The sequence below is a fragment of the Aedes aegypti genome, chromosome 1 (genome assembly GCF_002204515.2).
Source record: "Aedes aegypti strain LVP_AGWG chromosome 1, AaegL5.0 Primary Assembly, whole genome shotgun sequence".
In the NCBI taxonomy this organism is placed as follows: Eukaryota; Metazoa; Arthropoda; class Insecta; order Diptera; family Culicidae; genus Aedes; species Aedes aegypti.
This window is the reverse complement of record NC_035107.1, coordinates 58,492,393-58,512,754: the sequence shown is the minus strand read 5'-3', so window position 1 is coordinate 58,512,754 and position 20,362 is coordinate 58,492,393. Positions and strand designations below refer to the sequence as shown.

Genomic DNA, 20,362 nt, shown 5'->3' with positions numbered 1-20,362 from the left:
TCAAAGGTCATATAAGGCCAGTCTTGCAAGAAAAACTAACAAAATCATTAGTATTCAATCCTCGAATCTGTTTGTTTGGCTTCAAAATCTTCGTACAGTTCCTAACACTAATTCACATAGTTCCGCTCTTAAAATAGATCATTATCGAATTAACAGAAATCAGTCTTTTTGGTGCCTGCTGACTATTTACATAAAATGCCAAAACTATTAGTAAATTGTATAAACACAGAAGAAGTACGTAAACTGTGTTAAATACAGAAAATCCGAAATGATTTTTTTCAGATTTTCGTTACCTCAATCAAGGATCCATTTTTTGACGTTCCTTTGCATCAACATGGCAAACTTTTAACTAAGCGAAGTTTGCTTTGATTAAACCATAAAAATATTTGAGTGTATGCAAGCAACGTCAAAAAGGGGTGAATCAAAGTTTATAGCAAGCTAGCGTAAAAAGCTGGATATAAGTATTTTGGACCCCCGGCATTTTTATCGTTTGGCGGCAAAGTCCACGACACTGGTTGTATAATATGCTTGCCCATAGTCTAATCAATCGATTGACAATGGAAAACCGAAGAAATTCTACGCTTTTAGTTCAGAAATTTGAAAAAAGATTTTGTTTGCATCTGGAAAATTTCTGACGGCTTCAATTTCTGTGTGTAACGTGTTGTAACGGTTGCAAGGATGAACCGATTAAATTAAATTAATTTCAGATAAATTAACACATTTTCTTTGTACATACGGTTGATGCAAGTGCGGAATAGTCCTATCTTTCCAAATGACATGCGAATTGAGTTGGTCTATCGATTTAAACTGGGAAATTTGCAGGAAAATGGCCCAGGGGTCCAAAATATATCGGTTATCCTAAGTGCTCTGAAGACACCAACATGATTCGATGCAATCCCGCACTTTTATTCGCATTTTCGCACTTATGAAGCCGCACTTCGCAGTCCAGTAGTAAGAGAAATACACAATATAACTGACGAAACATTGCCGATCATGGAACGATGCATATGCGATGTTTTTCTTCGCTTGCTTTGATCGTGCTTCGAAATCAATTGAAAACGAATCCTGCAATGTCTGGATATTGTATAAGATGATTCATGACCGCTTCGTAGAACAAATTGCAGCACCATGCACTGTGCCAACTCCCAGGAGGGCACTTTTACTCGTTCGATTTGCGATCGAACATAGAAATTAATATTTCAATAGAAAGCTGAACACGGTATATTTGATTTCATCGCCGTCGGGAAACCCCTCAGTCCATCAGTTGGCCATGACAACACCCACTCGTAGCTGATTTGACGTTTTAAAAGTATTGTCAAAGGCACAAAGATTGATTACACATGCACTCACTCTTCTTCTCGACGCAAAAACTTCAATTAAACGAACCCCACCGCAAATATGAATGATATCAAATTCCTAAATCCAAAATAAATGGATCCTCCGACTCCCACCTCGCCGTTGAACCATCAATAATGTAAATTGTATTTGCCAGCCGCTGGGAAATGTAAATGATACGTAATTACTGCCGTAACCCTTTCGTTTTTGTTTGGGGCACCCAGCATCCTACTCTTCCTTCCATCCATTTTGACAATAGAAAAACCGAATGCCAAGCTGAAATTATAAATCCAAGCAGGCACGGAACCAATTTACCAGCCAAATCTGTCCCCATGACCGCAAAATATGAAATGCCCTTCGTCGTCGTCGTTCGTCGTTTATCTTCCGACGCAAACACTGAGCAGTACCCCTCGTGGAAAGTACCATCATTATCATTCGGAAACAACGTCGCAACCGAACCCCTCCCTCGTCGTATAATTTATTTGTCAAGGATTATAAATCAAATTAAAACAATATTACGCTCGCTAGGATAGTTTTCAATACGGAAACGCGGTTTTCGGCTGTATCGAGCTTATTAAAATTTGGTTTCTGTGTCTAAATTGTTCCAACGTCGTCGGAAGGGAACTTTTGACGATGGTAATACTAGAAGTGGTTTTTGGCAGCACTGCCCAAACAAGTTGACCTATATGAGACGGACGAAATTGCTCGAAAGACCGAATGACAATTCGGTCACCCTATGTGAAAGGGTACATTAAATATCCACGTTTCATTTCTAATAATTTATTTATTATTGAACATAATAAAAAATGTCAAGGTTCAAATTTGGACCAATTTAAAAAATTAAAGCTTTAATATGATATAGCCATTATATGTGCGAGATTTTTTTTTTTCAAATTAGTAGCAAGAACACGATCTTTTGTTTTATTTAATAAAAACAAAACTTCATCAAAAAATGTTGAACCCTTTTGGCACAAAATTCTTGTAGGTCCAAAACTAGTGCTTTTCTCCTAATTTTAAGTGAGGGAGCCTAAATAAATTCTTTTCAAACATCCCTTCAAGTCTGAATTGGATCAAAAATATTAAAATTATTCAAACCTGTTCTCGGCAGCCATCAAGGACAATCAATCTTATGAACCTAAACGGCTCTATTTCACCTAATCCCACCATTTGAAAATTCGTCCCCAAAAGATTTCATTTCACAACTATTCATTAATCACCAGAGAAATCCCACACCCTCTGGAGTTCACTTGAAAACCATAGGATATCACAAACCAGAAAAGGGGAAATCAATTTTCCACAGTTTTTGACAGATCCTGTCACAATCGCAGTAGCCACCGACCATGTAGCCCAAACACATTCCCATTCAAATATCATCTCAATGCCTCCTTCGGTTTTCCCTCTACCGTTCGGACCGGAGAAATGATAAATTGTTAATGTTATTACAAACTTCTTCAAAATGCCCGCCCCTCATCCACAACCATCGAAAGCAATCCAAAACAAACAAAAGGTCAGTTTCTCCCAACCCACTCCCACAACGACATAAGTCACATTACGTATTCATCAAAAAACCGGGTGCCGGTTTGGGTAACGACCGGCAAAATGGTTTTCTGATTTCCCTCCAGTGCTATTTGGACCGTCAGAAAACGAACGAAGGTTGCGGAATTTCAAATGTCATTCCGCATGCAAAACTGTCCCGAAACCGGAAGCCTTTTGTTTCGGCGCGTTTGGTCGCATCAAGGAGAAAAAAAAATCCCGGAGATCTCCGGTACACGACGTAAATAAATGATGTACTGTTGTGGCAGTGGTTCTCAAAGTGGAACTCTGTGAAGCTTAACTCACATCTAGAGCTATAGCGGGATTTCAGGATGCTTTCTCAAACTTTCAGTTGCAAAATTTTATGCAGTGTTTTAATTGAAAATCTGTAGCGGCAGGAAAACATTGAACTATTATTTACCCTCATGCAAATGTTATACAAAACATGATAAACATTTTCTTCTGGAATAGTTTTTGATGGCTATTGGAACTTATCTCAATCGATTTTTAAAGGAGTTTCAGAGAAAATACTTGTTCATTTGGCTAGAGATAAAATAGTACAAAAGTGTTTGTTGAGTACTTAAATTTTCTATCAAATTCATTAGCAACTCTTAATAACCAAGGACTTTGCAAATAGTTTCTTCAAGATTTACACAATAATAGGGTGATATTCAATTTATAAAAGGCAATAGTTGGCTCTTTTTCAATTGTAGTAAAATCGAAATCCTGGAGCAAAGAAAGCACCATGGCAGATAAACTAAAAACAAAAAGTTATCTATTCACATTACGCTTGATTTCTAATCACTAATTTTTCGATCCAGTTTCCTCAATGCTAGTAATTCTGGACAAACATTTGAGAAGTGCCCAAGAGCTCTATTGCAAGTATCTTTCTTGCTTTCTTCCAAGAGGTGTGGAATATATAACGCAACAGTTCGATTGCTCAAGAGGCTCCACGAGGAAAACGGTAAACCTAGGGGACCGGCTAGCTACCAATTGAGGCAAGGTGCAAGCGGTAATAAAGGCTTAACTCAAACTCAACTCAATACGAATAACTCATCAGAATGTGATATTTGTTGCATTTATGCTTGGAAACAATTCTCTCGTTCACATTTCTTAAAGCTAGAGTACCTGCTCAGCTACTATGACCTCATCAGCTTCGTTTGGGGCCCCGTACCATGGCTGCATCCACGAAGAACTACAGCCGTCGCACTATGCACACGTACAGCCAACCCCCTGAAGAAAGCGCTAGTTCTTGAAGCCTACCACCATTTGTGTGGCGCTAGTGCTGGAGTAAACAAATTTAGGCCCCCCTCATCAAACCCCGTGCGGAAGCGACAAATGTCGTATGAGAAAAACATTATACTATTGATAACTTGAGTGATAATCATTTTTCGTTGTAGAATGTGGCTAAATTATCTAGCAATTACAGAAACACTGGATAAAGTAATATGCACTCAACACCAGATGGATAGGTAAAATATGAATGTCGCATTCGAAAACGAGTGTGTCTCGTGCCTAAAACGGTATTTTTGGACGAGCTGTCAAATCAGCACCTTCTCCAGCACCAAATTTTAGGCTTCACTTCAGTTGTTCGTGGATGACAGCCGTTTCAGTCCTGTGCGTACAGCATACGTGGTTGCAAGATTGTTGCATTGATGCACCACTAATGTCGTACCAGGCTGTTGCGCTGGAATGTTGCAGCGTGATTGTCGCAGAGGTGTCCAATCCGATCTTGTCGCACACGGTGTTGATGTCTCCCGAAGTGATTGTGTCGCACCAATGCCATGCAATCGTCGCAACAAAGTGATGATGTCACTCCTCTCCTCTCCTCTTTGCGTAGATCCTGCTCATGCAGCCTCCCGCAGCGGTCGTCTCAAGGGCACGGGAAAAGTGCATGCAGTGAGAGAGACAGAGCGTTCTGTCCGGTCTTCACGTGCCAGATTGGACTGCAAACAAAAAGGCCCTCTTTTGAGGTTGTCACATGTTAGCTGGAACTGTGAAATCACCAGAATCCCTGTATCCATACCTGGTTTTGAAGGCCTTCTGTTCGTATATATTTCTTCCGGATAACGTGGTTTAATTGTAATTAGCAATGGACTGAAATTGAGTGACCATGTTGATGATGTAGGTTACTAATCATGAACCTCATTACCTTGGTTTTGGGAACGGAGCTCTATGATCTCGATTCGATCAATGAATTGTCCGTTCGTAGCACATGATCAGCACTTAGTACATGCGAGGAGAGCTAAATGTTCGTATTAGTGCTACGTTATGTAGAAAGGAGGACTTTTATGTTACCTCTATAACCTGCGTGTCAAATACAGACCCTTCGGAGGCACACGCGGTTTACGTACTAAACGCGGGTCTTTCTAAGGGTAAAATAAGGTCGTTAGAGTTGATTCCTTACATGGCATCATTAGAGATATCACCTTCTCAATTGATGTTGTGGATTTTGATGTCAATTTCACTTGATTCTAACCACCATGCACTTTATAGAAGGACCGGACCGCACGCTAGCAACTTCAGTGGTACAATGATCATCCTATTGTTTGGCATTGTTGGAGATCTTGCTGCTTGATCGTGGGGTGATGTTGATCGTCAATCGTGGCAAAGAGAGGAGGTACGATGAGGCTTGATATGATAGTGTGCATTTATTGGTAACTTGGATGCACACAGAAAATTTTGTTCACATTTTTGTCAGCATAATCTCGTATTTTGTAACAGCTCTTGAGCCTTTTTTTAGCAACGTTGCTGTTGAACCCTTTTTAACCCGCCCATGCAAACTAACACCACTATCAGAAAGATTGGTGTTAGCCTGAGACGAGACTCGCGAAGATGGTCTTCTTTTTCTGTGATTGCTGAGTTTTTTTCTTATTCCACTTTGTGTTTATACCAATTTTGCGCATGTTGTTCAAATCCTCACATGAACCTCTCAGCAAAAAATGATAGAGTTTGCATCACATCGAAACATAAATAGCCGTTTGAGTGAAATTTCATGCCAGAAACGTAGCAGACATTAGAAATAATTAATCTTCTGCTTAGATTTATCAGCAACTTTGGAAAAAAAACTGCTCCGCCGCCTGAGGTGTTTAATAACAGTTTACTTTGAACACAATACTTTTCACTTTTTCAGCCATAAAAACGGTGGGCTGCATTTGACGTTTCGTGAGAGGGGAATCTGGGCTGCATATGACGTTGATATTTTTCCTCTTCGCAAGTCTCTCTCAGGTGTTAGCTATTCCTGATAGTTGTATTGGTGAGCGTGATCAAGTTGAATTGGGCTCAACAGCGTCTAATTTACGTTTTTCATTATTTTCCATACGTTTTGACAGTTCTCGACTACCATTCTTCGCAATGGTCCGGCTCTTAATATGCGTTTACTTGTATTGATCACAAAAAAGATGTAAACAAAACGATCAGCTGATGGTGACGACAAGGCTGCGGAAAATTATGTTCGCAGCTTTAGCAACGTGACGTCATCTTCGGTTACTTCGTGAACTTTCGGCTCGCCGAAGTTGGCATTGCACAACTACCACTTCAAAAATGATGTCATCACATATACTAATTTGATGTTCGCCCACACCTCTAAATATCCCACATCGCATTCTTCCATGCGCTTGTGTTGGAAGTTTGAGAAATTTGAAAATCCAGCGTAGCGCGATCAGTGACTGTAATACAAACATCAGTATCGCTGCTCGGCGGCCAGTAAGAGAAACTGAATGTTGGAAAGGTTGTTGTCTGTACTTTTTGCCGCTGGCGCCAACTGTTAGCGTTTATGAACGAAATAAACAGTTGTTACCCTATTGTAAAATAGGTGCTCCTTAACCATATACATACTGCTTCGCGTAGAAAAATGGGTTAACCAACGTGCGAAGTTTGATTTTTGGCCAACTTCGCCGCGGCGCAACTCGATTCTCAACAGTGCGCATAATGCACACGGCGGAGGGCATAGATGAGCACAATAGCGAAGCGACTCGCGACGCGGCGAATTTGGTCAAAAATCGTAGTTCGCACGTTGGTTCACACATTTTTAGTCGCGAAGCAGTATATTAAAATATATCTGGATTTGAAAAAATCAATCGATTTGATATCTAGAACATTTAGTGAAATTCTAACGAGAAGTTCAGCACTAAATTTAAAGGAGTTCTTCTTCTCGTTAGAAATTCTCAAGCGTTCATAAGAAATTCCACGGATACTACCAGATTCCATTGTGATCCTATTCAGAATTTTGAAGATGTTTGAATGTTAGATATTTGAATTTACCATGAAGCCACTAGGAATCCACAGGATTCCATTAGGAGTTTACATTATTACCATCCCCCCAATCTAAGAATTCTTAAGGATCAACTATAAATTCTCAGGATTACACAATAAAACCACAATTTCTAGCAAGATAACCCAGTAGTCTGCTAAAAAATGCCCAGATCCCTTTCAGTACCCTCAAGATTCCGCTGCAAATTCTCAAGGCCCAATCGCAATGATAGCGGAACGGCAACGGAATGCGGAACCGGTTCGCCAGCATGAACTATAATCAGCTTGTCGACTCAGTGTTGATCCAATTTCATTCGTTGTCAGCTCAGTCGAGATGTTGTGATACATGCTGGCGAACCGGTTCCGCATTCCGTTGCCGTTCTGCTATCATTGCGTTTGGGCCTTCAGGATCACATCAGAAGTACCAAAAATATTGTTAGTATTCCCCAGGATCCAGTCATGAAGCTCATAGGTTCCGCTAGGAATCCCCATGTGCCACTGTTACTCGCGATTGTGCTACTTTACCCCGTGTTTCGTTTCTCCGAATGTCATTTCTCCGAACGCCAGCTCTCCGTAAGACCCTTTTCCCTCGAATGACTTCTCGTAAAGTGATGCTTTTCAAAAAGCTGCAAAAAATGTTTTCAATGACAGGGTGATGAACTAAAAAGAACGATAAGCAATCAAACAAGGAGACATTTGGTCATATTTGACTAAACTAATATTAACAAAGATACCGACGACGGAGAAATTCTAAAGAACCGGACAGACAATTAAGAAGGGTATATCAGATGACGGATTCATCTTCCTGAAATGCATGAAGTTATGATAATTATGATTGCCAAAAACTTTTCGGTTTGTATGCTACATATTACCGGAGTTTGTTTCAATATGTAATTGCCGATTAAGTTATTTTTAGTTTGTAAGTGAAACCAGGTAATGTTGATTTGTAATATAATACTGTTTGTTTCATAGATATATATAAATCAAATAAATGCTTACGAAACTATCGTCATTCGTGAGCTGCCGAATAAAACAACACAAGAACAGCTTACAAAAACTCACCACTTCAAAAGGTCCAATTCTCAGCTCTAATGCCAATTTTTTCACACAAGCTACGCTCCGATCACTTATGCACTATTGAACTTTTGATTTGTATATAAAGCACTCGAAAATACTTAATTTTTATGCTTTAAATCACAAATTGAAATTAATGCACTTTGATTTCCTCGGCAATCAATTTTTATTACTGGACTAGGTTGCCAGAAAACCATATTCAATTGCGATGTATTTATTATTGTCTGTTTCATTCGCAACAAAACGCGCCGCCAACTTTCGAGCAAACTGAAAAAATCGTCGCCAGCAAACTAATCATAGGATGTGATTTTCCTTTGTGTTGGCAAGACTGGTGAAACGTCAAATTCACAGCGGCTGCTTGGCTAGCGACGATTTTGGCGACGGTTTCATCGGCGACGATTACAAATCATCGCGTCCGATAGGGTGCAAAATTTACAATATTCACCGAAAAAATAGAACACAACTAATTAATTAATTGGAATTAGCCAACAAATCATGCATTGGTAACAATTGAGCCTTTAAATACTTTCTTATTAGTAGATTGTAGGGCATAATCTTCAATATACTGAGAAACATATAAAATATACGTCTTTTAATAGTTGAACTATTTTGGCAACACTCCTGATGTTCTATAGGCAATCAGAGGATGATGTTTTTGTGTCAAGTCATAATTGAATTGATTTGCAAAGGGCCTATTCTGATTTTCTCATACACTGAGAATAATAGGAACGCAAATCAATTTTACTGGCAAAGTTTGGATTTTGATCCGAAAGGATCGAACAATATTCATAAACCAGAAAAAAATCGTGGAACATTGAAAACAAATGTGCAAGTACCGTCGTTGGGAGTGAGACTCGGCCAAAAATGCGTAAGTCCTCATTTATTTTTGAACAAATTTCGCAATTTGACTTGATGCGTTCGGCTAAAAAAAAATGTATTCTCATTGCATAAATATATTTCACGGTAGCCTCAGGCAGGCATCAAAATTATCAGATAGACGATACTATCATCTATCTGATAGACAAGATGGCGGCCTCCGGATTAGTAAAATCTTTGAAAACCCATGCAATATGGGCATTTTAGGAACGGGCGCGACGAGGGGATGCCGAAAATCGATGCTCGGCGCCATTTTGAAATCAATGATGGCGGCATCTGGTCAAGGAAAATTGTTGAACCCCATGCAATATGGGTAATTTCGGAACGGGCACGACGAGGGGATGATGAACATCGATATCCGACGCCATTTTGAAATCCAAGATGGCAAACTCCAGTTAAGGAAAATCGTTAAAAACCCATGCAATATGGGTATTTTTGGAACGGGCGCGACGAGGGGATGACGAAAATCAATATCCGACGGCATTTTGAAATCCAAGATGGCGGCCTCCGGTTTCGTAAAATCATTGAAAACCCATGCAATATGGGTATTTTTCCATTATGCGCAAGATTTTGGTTTCAGTATTTGTGTCAACGAAAGGATAGATAGGGATAGCTATAGAATTTTGCAAAAAGTATATTTTTCCCCAAAGATAGATGATAAAGATATGCTTGATCCAACAGGGATAAAAATGCTGATAGTATCTCCATCCGTCTATCAATTGATAGAGATAACATAGTCTATCTTCTATTCATCATTTTTCAAGAAGTATCCCTATCACTACCCATAGTGACAGTATCATTTGATAGTATCAAAAGATAGACCTGATAATGGTAAATGAGAGGGATAAATTTGAAGCCTGTTACCTGGAATCGAACCAAGAACCTTGTGATCGATAGGCTCTGGGCACTCCCCTCGTCTATCGGGTTTATGGACAAAAGGTCGAAACGACAAAAGGTCGAAACGACAAAAGGTCGAAAGGACAAAAGGTCGAAAACGATTTGCTTGGTGGGAAATTTTTCCTTCTTTGCAAAAAGATTTTCGAGCTTTTGTCTCCCCTTTTTTGTTCTTCGGCCTTTTTTCCTTTCGACCTTTTGTCCTTTCAACCTTGTGATCGATAGGCTCTGGGCACTCCCCTCGTCTATCGGGTTTATGGACAAAAGGTTGAAAGGACAAAAGGTGGAAAATGATTTGCTTGGTGGGAAATTTTTCCTTCTTTGTAAAAAGATTTTCGAGCTTTTGTCTCCCCTTTTTTGTTCTTCGACCTTTTGTCCTTTCGACCTTTTGGTCTTTCAACCTTTTGTCTTTCAACCTTCTTTTCTTTCGACCTTTTGTCTTTCGACCTTTTGTCATAGATTCCGTCTATCGACGCCTTGATGTGGGGTGATGCTAAAACGATTAATAAAGCTTTCGTATTGCAATCGTTCCATCTTTCTTAAGGCAAAATGTATGAATTTCTATAGTCCAGATCGCCGCATGTAGAATTGAAACACAATAAGAACAAATCAAGAGAACCGTGTTCGACCATTCCCCCAAAGACAAATTAAAGACCTACATGTCCCTTGCAGTTGTCCAAAATTTTTTGGCTCATAAGGTAATCTAGAATGCCGTGAAAAGTGTACTGCGATCTGTCAAGCTTGGGTACCTTTTGCACTACCGAGGGACCGAATGCAGTACTAGAAGTGGTACCCATTCTGAGCCCGAGTGGGACGGACCTAATTCCCCCCTCCGTGACTTTGCTGAGGAAAAATAGACGATTTAGAGAACAAAATAGTGTTCTGTGCATAATAATTAATAAATTAAGTGTGCTCAAGTGTAGTTCAGGTGTCTCCTGTTAATTGTTGTGCTTTGTTGTTGTGTATAATTGCCTTCCTAAAAGTTCAACTGCTTAGGCTGCCGACAATACGTAAGTTCCCCTACATAATTTGGATTCCCTGAATCTGAATATACTTGTAAAGTTCTTAACGATGCAATTTTTATGGAAATATTAGGTAACTGCCAAGAATACCACGCAAAACGCCTAAATGTAGGCAATTTTCAAAGTAATTTCAAGTTATATAACAGAAACTCAATTATATTGATAAAATGGACGAATTGGTACAAGTTTTGATGGTAAAATCTGTTTTGGGAATTTATTTTAAACATATTCACATACAGGCATTGCAGAATTCACTCTCATTTGGTTTTGAAGCACGATCAAAGCAAGAGGTCGACCATTAATTACGTAAGAGTTTATGGAGGGAGAGGGGGTTTTAGATTTCTTATGCGCCATACAAAGTATTTTTTATTTTCATAAAAAAATCTTACCATGGGGAGAGGCGCTTGTCTACCGATGGGGATAGGTTTTTTTACCAATCGTGTCCCCCAGGATTGGAGCTTGTTGTAGCAGTATAGAATAAACAGTATCTCATAATGTGCTGCATATTATGATAGTTACAGAGAGCGATACGTAAGTGATTCTCTCAATTTTCTCAGGAGTCAATCCCTGTTCACAAACTTTCAAGGTAGCACCATGTACAAATCCTTCTTTAGAACAAGCAGTTTGTGGATGTATGTCAATAGGTACCACACCGAACACGATTCTGTATTTTTACATTATTTTTATAGAAATAAACATCTTGAACAACGAATAACACATAATCTGACAATAGTTAAGACAAACAACGTTCATTTAAAACAGGTTACATTGATAGAATGCTCTTTTAGTAATAAATAAAAAGTAGTGGGAGCATTTGTGCAGTCAAAAATTTAGTCAAGAGGAGACATAAGATGACCCGGATAGAAAAAATTGCAGCTAAAGGCAATTTTTTCCATTTGACTAAAATAACAGAAGAATTTTATCAAAGTATTGACATTATAAGAACAAACCAACGGCAAAAACTCGGTAAAACAATAATTGCAAAACAAGCCTTTATTGAAATATTGTGGATAAAAAAAACAAAATCAGTAATTTTGTTGACATAGTAAAAAAAAACCGTCCATAAATGACATATATTTTTAGGGAAGGAGTCTCGGATATTGTAACGAACCATATTTAGATAAACAAAATAAACTATGATAGGAGAGAGGGATGTCCATTGGTATTTTGTATAGAAGATCTCAGCAATAACACAAGTTGTGAGTGGTATTCAAAATAACAAATATACAACATATTTTGATATTAGGTATATCACATTTTACTATTGTAATGAAATTTTCAGCTTTTTGTGAGTAGTGATTGATTCTTGGTCGCGGCACTTGCCCCTCGCATAGCACGATGAAATAGTGTCGCGGATCGCATAGCACGGAGGAATAGAGTCGCGGATCACGTTTGCAGTGTTTGATCTTTTGACCGTATCGCTTGCTCTGCGTGCGATAAACACTTGTTCGGCGTACAATGCGTTTATCGAATATTAGCGCGAATCCGGTTAGGTGTGAGCTGGTGACTCCCAGATCTTTACCTTATCCCACTAACCTTCCCATGACAACTGTGGAGATGCACTCTAGATGGACTCTAGTAACAATGGTTGTCTAACTAACATTCCTTCTCTTCCCCGATGACCGCATTGGATTAGTTCTGATGGCAAAAGTCAGTAATATCAGAGTTAATTGACATCGATGCCCAAGAAATGAAATTTGGGAACCCCCTATTCCACCCCGGAAGCCGCATTCGGACTTACCGATGATTGCACTGCTGACAGGCGAAGCACTCGAGATGGTAGACGTTGTTCCGGGCCCGCATCACCATCTCGAAGGCCGGTATCACCTTGTTGCACGCGGCGCAAAATCCCGTGTTGCCAAACAGCCTGAAATTTTTCAAGCTTCAATTAACTCATCGAGTTGCTCGAACAGCTAAAATCGAAAGCAGCGAGCGCCACACCTACTTACCTCAAATAATCTCGCTTGCACAGCATCAGGTTGCCCTTGGTGTACAGTGTGGATCCGACTTCCCCCAGGCGACAATCACAGCAGCCACATTTTAGGCAATCTTCGTGCCACAGCAGATCCAAAGCCCTCAGGAGAAACCGATCCTGAATGTGTTTCCCGCAGCCGGCGCACAACTGCTGACTGTGATTGTGACTGCCGTTGCCGATTCCATTTTGACCACCGGTTCCCGGTCCGGACTGCTGCGATCCATTTCCGTTGGCAACACTGCCTCCGCTGAGACCGGGACCACCTCCATTCGACGGCGGTTCCGGTTTGGTGACGTCCATCGTCATCATCTGCTGAAGAAAAGAAACGGAGACACTTGTAAAAATTGGATGGTTTTTGTTTTCTGTGTAGGGTACATGTGCCGGTATTCGCTATGCTTGTTGTATCTAATGAATCTAATGATTACAACAAAGCATACAACATGGCTGGCCTTAAAATTCGTTTGAAGATCAAAAGCTTGTTCTTGAGACAAAGTTTTCATTTTTAATAAGTGGATACAGCTATTTTATATATTTGTAACATTTGGCTTGAATGACCTAAATGTGAATTTTGAAAGATAAATTTTATCTAGCATGAGCCCTAGATACTTAACTTCATGAGACCAATTTATTGAAATCTTTCTCATCGTGACAACAAGTCTACTATGCCATCCGCAAACAAGGATTTTTGACATCCCTGAGAAAACTCAAATACACTGAGGAAAGCAAACGTAAGACTGTCATAAGAATTGCTTATGGAATTACGACACAAGAAAAATCTTTGAAATTCATAAGACCATCGTATGGTTTTCGGCAGATGTTGTTTCCATAATACACCTCGAAGAAATTTCGTAAGATGATCTTATGAACCAGCATTGACTTGATAACAAAATCCATAGATAGTCTTATGAAATACGTTCTGATCCATTCTTGGTTCCATAAGCCTGTCTTGTGTGATTTGAGCTTTAGATTATAAATTTCAACGAATGAATAATATTAATCCGCGTTGAAAAATAGGTTAACCAACTTGAGAAAATTAAATTTTCATCCATTTTGTCATGTCGCAAATCGATTAAAGCACTTTACTGTAAGCATTAGAATCGATTTGCGATACGACAAAATGGATGAAAATTCGATTTTCTCTAGTTGGCTAACCTATTTTGAACGCGAAGAAGCATAGCAGCGAAACATTATTGAGAAAAGTTGTGAAGAACGCCTGAATTGGTGCAGGTTTACGTTAGGGGCCGTTCAATGGATGAGGGGGGTTTGTGATTTCTTACGCGTCATACAAATTGTTTTGAATTTTCATTCAAAAATCTTATTCTTTGGATCCAATTCCTTAATCTGATTGAAAGAAAGAGTTAGTTACAGCGGAATTGATGATAAATAGAAAATATTTACCCTTTGACGCATTAGAAACGGAGTCAGCCAGCGACAAATCAGCAAACACGTCCATTTCGGAAGCCATATTGAATTTATAATAGTGAAATGGCTGTACCGAGAAAATTTGCCTCACGTGGTTCTTCACAATGATGAGCAATGGGGTTCATAAGCGTTCTTATGACATTGACAATTGATTATTATGAAAGAATTACACTTGTCTTATGAATCTCAATCTCGTCGAATGAAATACGCAATTGTCTTATGAACCAACAAAACAATAATAAAAAACGCGTTCATTAGTGTGATCTTATGAAAATCATGCGTGATTTTTGCCTCAGTGTAAGTCAGATGTGAGAATGTTGTACATAGGGTAGCGATTACTGGTACACCTACCCTACTAACAAGAAAAAAATCTCCGATAAGAACATCACGGCGGCGATGGAAAAACTTTTCTCATCCGGTAATGGAGCGCACCGATAAGTGTGCGAGCGAGCATCAACGCCAAAATGGGCAACAACGACTTTTTAATTAACTGCCTGCCCGTTTCGAGAAGCGCATTTACAACTAACTGGGCACCGGAAAATTTATCGGTTTTCCGAAAGGGGGGAAAACTTTTCCGCTGTTTGCCGTGTGTTTTCTTGTTTCGATTTATTTTCAGTGTTTTAATGGTCACCGGGCAAGGAACAAAACGTGGAAGGACAATAAATCTAGTTACCCGGTGGATGTGATGGGCGCGAACCGAGGGACTGGATTCAGTGTGGCGGGAAAAAAGCAACTAGCTGCAGTGGAGACGTGGGCACGTGGAAAACATAAAAATTGTGGAGTTTTCCGGAGAGTTTTCCGACAACAACGGAAAACCCTTTCACTGTTTGCGTCGAGATGATTACCGGTTTTCAACGGGATACTTTTGCGAATCGAAAAAGTTTTTTTTTTTTCTAGGTTTGAATCAATTTGGCAGTATACACACATCAATTAGGTTTCTGAGCATAAAGTACCAGATAGGAATTCTTCAAGAAATTACACATGAATTCCAGGAAAAATTTTAATTAAAATCGATATTATATTATCTAAGGTATTTCCTTTAGGAATTTATCTAAATTTTCTTCCAACAAATTCCTCGCAATATTTCATTAAAAAAATGTTTTATGGACGTTTTAAAGGGTTCTTCTAAGAAATTAAACTGAAATCCCATCGTGATTTACTCGCGAAAATCTTTTATCCTACAGTTTTATTGGATCTTTCAGTAGCAACTTCTTTAGATATTACAGCAGAGAGTCGTCCTTCTGGAAATCTACCAAGGATCACCCCATTATTTATCCCACGATTTCGTCAAAAATTCCATCCGAGAATCTTCTACAAATTCCCTTAAACGCCGCCCACACATTTCATAACACTGGAAGGGGGAGCAGGTAAGCTGAAGCGTTACAGCTCGAACAAAAAATTGAAAGTTTTTCATGCAAAATGCGTTACGAAGAGTATTACGTAATGAATGGACGGATCGCAGTAGGCAGCACGCGCGAACGGATGTGTTGAAAGTTGATCTGTCACGTTTTTATCGTCTGCGGAAATTTTTGCATTCGGCAGGTAAAATAAATGGTGCAGTGTTTGGAAAAAGTATCTATAGCTTAAAAAATTGAGCAAGTTTATTTGTTGATTGAGTAGTGCTTAAAACATAAGTTTAGATGAATAGTGCGATACGGACATCTTATGCTTAATGTTGAGAAAATCGCGGGCATAGCACTTGTTCATCGCATGCATTTGGAAGTCACCGTGAACTGTTTTGTGTATTTTGATTGAAATTGTGGTGACATGTGCAAAAAAAGGCTTTAGAAGAACTCTTTTTCTGTCTGATATGAGCTTAATCTCGAATTTCGAAAAATTAGTGATGTAAATCTGTGATCAGTGTTAATAAAAGTGACAATCCACGAATGGACCTATGCACGGGTTCATTATTTGACGTTTGAGCGGTGCCGTATTCACTTGTTGCCATGGTCACGTAAATAACACGGCACCGCTCAAACGTCAGATAGTGAATTCGTGCATCGGTCCATAATGGGAAAGTGTTGCTTTGTTTTCAAAAATCAAAGACCTACTACGATGAAAAATATTTTTATTTGCGTTCCGAACAATGATGACGCTTAGGCAGAAGAAAATGATGTTGAATATGTGTAGTATTTGTCCAGTATTTAAAAAAAAGAAAAATCTCATTAGTGAAGAGGATGCTTAAGGCTCTAGCTGATTGAAACTGGTGAGAACGTTCCTTGTAGTTTTACTTTTCCATTTTATTGATATTGTATTTACTGTAATACATCATTGGTTGCAGTAAATTAGGAGGGATATCAGAATTACTTTTCTTATCATTTCAGAGAGCGAGTAAGGGCACTTAAGCCTAAGCTCTAGAGCCAGGACATACGGAAGAAATAAAAGTGTTCCATCCCAGGAAAGGATTACAAACCACAGTTACGCACTCCCTTTAACATTCTTAGCATCGTCACTCCAACGGAGTTGACTATCTCCCTAAATGAAACGGTTTTATACGGTTGTCCCCATTTCTTCCTTTACAATATTTCAAAATTTTTCGTCTATTATGTTCGAGAATAAACCAATCACCGTGAATTTTTGAAGAACCTTCAAACCCCAAGAGTTCACAGTGGGCCTGGACTTTTTTAAGTTCGTATCAAATCATTGAAATACTGCAAATATTAATGCTAACAAGAACATACTGGAAGAAATTTCGGTATTGCCAGGATGTTTTTCAATATTGGTTGTGCAAGCACTTAGAATAGAATAGAATAGTGTTACATGAAGGGTGTACGGAATCAAATTGTGACACACACAAATATTTGGCGAAATTCACACGTTCAACCAATCATCTTCAAACTTTCAGGGATAAAAATAAAACATGTTATGAATTCCATATCCAAATGCACGAACTTTTCTCTTCACACTACTCATAAGATCCTGCACAACACTTGGACCAACTTTTTTTTTGCGTGGCAGTCCATTTTTTCTCCATATCTTCCTCCGATTTCACTTCCTTAGGGTGCTTCCGAAGTGCCTGCTTCATGATGTCCCAGTACTTTTCAATTCACCGCAGTTCCGGTGCGTTCGGGGGATTGAGATGCTTCGGCACGGAATTGTACTACTCCAAAGCCTAATAGCACGAGGCCAAATCCGGCCATAAAATCGTAGGACCTTAGAAGAGGAAGTAGACGCTTTTGGAGGCTTTCCTTTAGGTACACCTGCCCATTGACCATTCCAGTTGTCACGAATGGAGTGCTCCGCTTTCCACACAATCAAATTGCTTGCCAAATAATATATTTTTTTGGAAAACTTTGACATCTACTGCTTCTAACATCCTCAGGGTGTCGAATTTATGATGAGCAGTGAAAAACTGGAGCTGCTTTTACATACGACTCATCGTCCATAACGAGGCAATGTGGTTTCGTCAACATCTGGATGCAGAGCTTGTGATCCTAAACACTATACGAAGATTCACTTTTGCCACATTTTTCTTTCCGATCGATGGTCAAACGTACATGGTACCGATTTAAAACACGAGACACTGTAGAATATACCATTACCAGGTGATGGCACGATGAAAAAGATCCGGATTTTCAAGATACGTGCGCAAAATTTCTTCCAACTCCATCTTTACAACCATTGCACATCTGCTAGTGAAGCTTACACAGCGTAAACAAATACATATTGAACAAATTACACCCCAAAGTTCAATAGAAAATACCCAACGGGTAAATAGTTACACCCATACACCATTTATCTATTTTATAGGTATTCATACAGGTTAAACTTGAAAACGCCCGAAGTATTCAACCATATAACATATGTCGGGTCGGGCACACAGCCTCGTGTACATGAGGCTGCCCAGTAATTGACGATAAGGATGCGATGCAGAATTTGCAGCTCGTGTGGGAAGAAAGCAGCTTTTCTCCTTCTGGGTCTTGACGGGCTTCCAAACTTCGTCAGCACTCTCCTTTACCAGGGGTCCAGCCGAACGCCAGCGATGAGCGAATCGTCTACGTAGATGATGATGTATACCCCCCTCGATCCTGGTACACACACAATATATATGCCTGGATTGAATAAACCCGACATTCAGAAGAAGGTCGTTCAGCTTGTTGTTCCATACAGCGATCGCTCCTACTTGCATACAAGGTTCGGAGGTGACTCCTTCGGGTATGACCATGTAGACATCTTCTTCAAACTCACCGTACAGAAATGAGATCTTAACAATCGCCAAACATGGTTGTCCGCCAGCGACTGCAGTTCTTCACCTATCATTTGTTGCCAAAGGGCTTCATCTGATCGTCAGCGATTTCTGTACGTGAGTCACCACCTCATCGGGCTGAACGGACTGTTAAGGGGTTTGCACGTTTTCCACATGTGGAACATCGAACTCGTACGGAACAACAACCAAAGGAGTTTCGTCGCGCATCTCAGAGGCAACCTTAAAATTTATCTCATCAAACTTGACATCTCTGGTCAAAAATAAATTCTTCATCTCTTTGTCCATCGTAGCCGGCCATCAAAGCAGGCTTGCTGTCCGGATCCAGTTTGCCTATCTTTGCCGTGAACACTAGACCTGTTCATATTTGAAAAAATCTCAGTAAATCTTACGGTCAAGTAGTATTCTGAATTCTCATGCTAAGAACATCGTCTGGTAAAATTTTCAGCTTATTTGATAAAGATTACGGTATGCTTCAAGTTAAAAATGTGTTTTTGGGCTTATTTCAACGTTTGAAAAATCATAACTGGCATGCGGAAAATCAAAACCAATTGCTATTACCACTATTTGAAAGCTAATTTTATTCTGTTAAAGTTTGTCGAAGACGCTAATAAGATAAAATTGAGTTTTAACATTGTTTAATCCAGATTTGTTCGCCACAGTACCCAGAAATCACAGTTTTCTCAATATGTATGGTATAGAAAACACACATTGACATTATTTCTTCAAGCCCTTGTCAACGGGAATCAAACATAATAAACCTATGAATTCATTGACCATCAACTGCTTACATGTTGCTTGAGACAATAAATTACAAAAAATGCCCAAAGATCGAGCACAGCATCGCAACCTGATGAAAGTTAAATTGTGCGAGACACATGTACCGACGAATGAATGAATTGAACAAGTTAGCATTGCTTTTTCTTTCCAATTGATGATTGTTTTGATCGCATTTCACTGACCATTTAGAACAATTTGAAAACAATCATCATCATCGACTGAGAAAAGGCAGTGCTAACGTGTTCATTTTTTATGTTCTTCGAAGCTCACGGTGGTGCTTTTGGCTCACTCACAGCGGATTTACAAATCTGTGCACTTTTTTCAAAACGGCGAAATTGACATTGATGACAATATGAGAAATTATTGATTGAAATTTCCTCACAAGAAATTAATTCTCTATTTCCTATACACACTATTTTTAACCCGCATTACTTTTTATCATATTGATTATCAATTGATCTATCATTTCACCAATGATCATATTTTTCTATAATCATTTTGCCACACTAATTTAAGAAAAATATCGCCCAGCCCTTTTCGAAACATCGTTCTCATTGCGCCCTTCAGAATATTCGTCCTTTGTCAAATCGTAATTCCAATTGAGCCCATTGGCTGCGTCCAACTGACAAATCATCTGTCAGATTCGCCGATTTGTTTATCCTAGAGTGCCTGTAAACAAGAGTGACGTCATGTTCCAGTTTTGACAGGTCTCCTGCTCGATTGGAACGCGGATTTGTATGGAGATGACAGCTCGACGTTGTTCCAATTTTGACATTGACGCCACTCTTATCTAGATCCACTCTGGTTTATCCCTTTCGTTTTCTTCTATGTTAATTACGCCGTATTGCATCGAGCATAAAAATATAATAAAAAAGTTAAAAATAGTGAAAAATACCAGCATTCCTCACTGGTACTATCACTTAGTGGCACCACCAGAAACGTACCGCTTTGAGAAGCCACGGGAACCCGGAGGTAAGTCTGTTATTTATGTTCCAG

At 39.3% G+C, this 20,362-nt stretch overlaps 1 protein-coding gene across 3 annotated transcripts in view; it reads right to left on the bottom strand.

Annotated features, from left to right (window-relative positions):
• The window catches only part of LOC5579020 (LIM domain transcription factor LMO4), an 85,061-nt gene that overhangs the window by 7,952 nt on the left and 56,747 nt on the right, over positions 1-20,362 (bottom strand). The window contains exons 2-3 of one of the 3 annotated variants that reach the window (XM_021857313.1): positions 12,935-13,272; positions 12,727-12,867 (exon numbers count right to left, since the gene is read on the bottom strand). In XM_021857313.1, coding sequence (XP_021713005.1) covers positions 12,727-12,867; positions 12,935-13,269 — 476 coding nt within the window. In that variant the 5' untranslated portion in view covers positions 13,270-13,272. The remainder of the gene's footprint in view (positions 1-12,726; positions 12,868-12,934; positions 13,273-20,362) is intronic. The other 2 variants (XM_021857327.1, XM_021857320.1) reach the window with 2 other exon arrangements.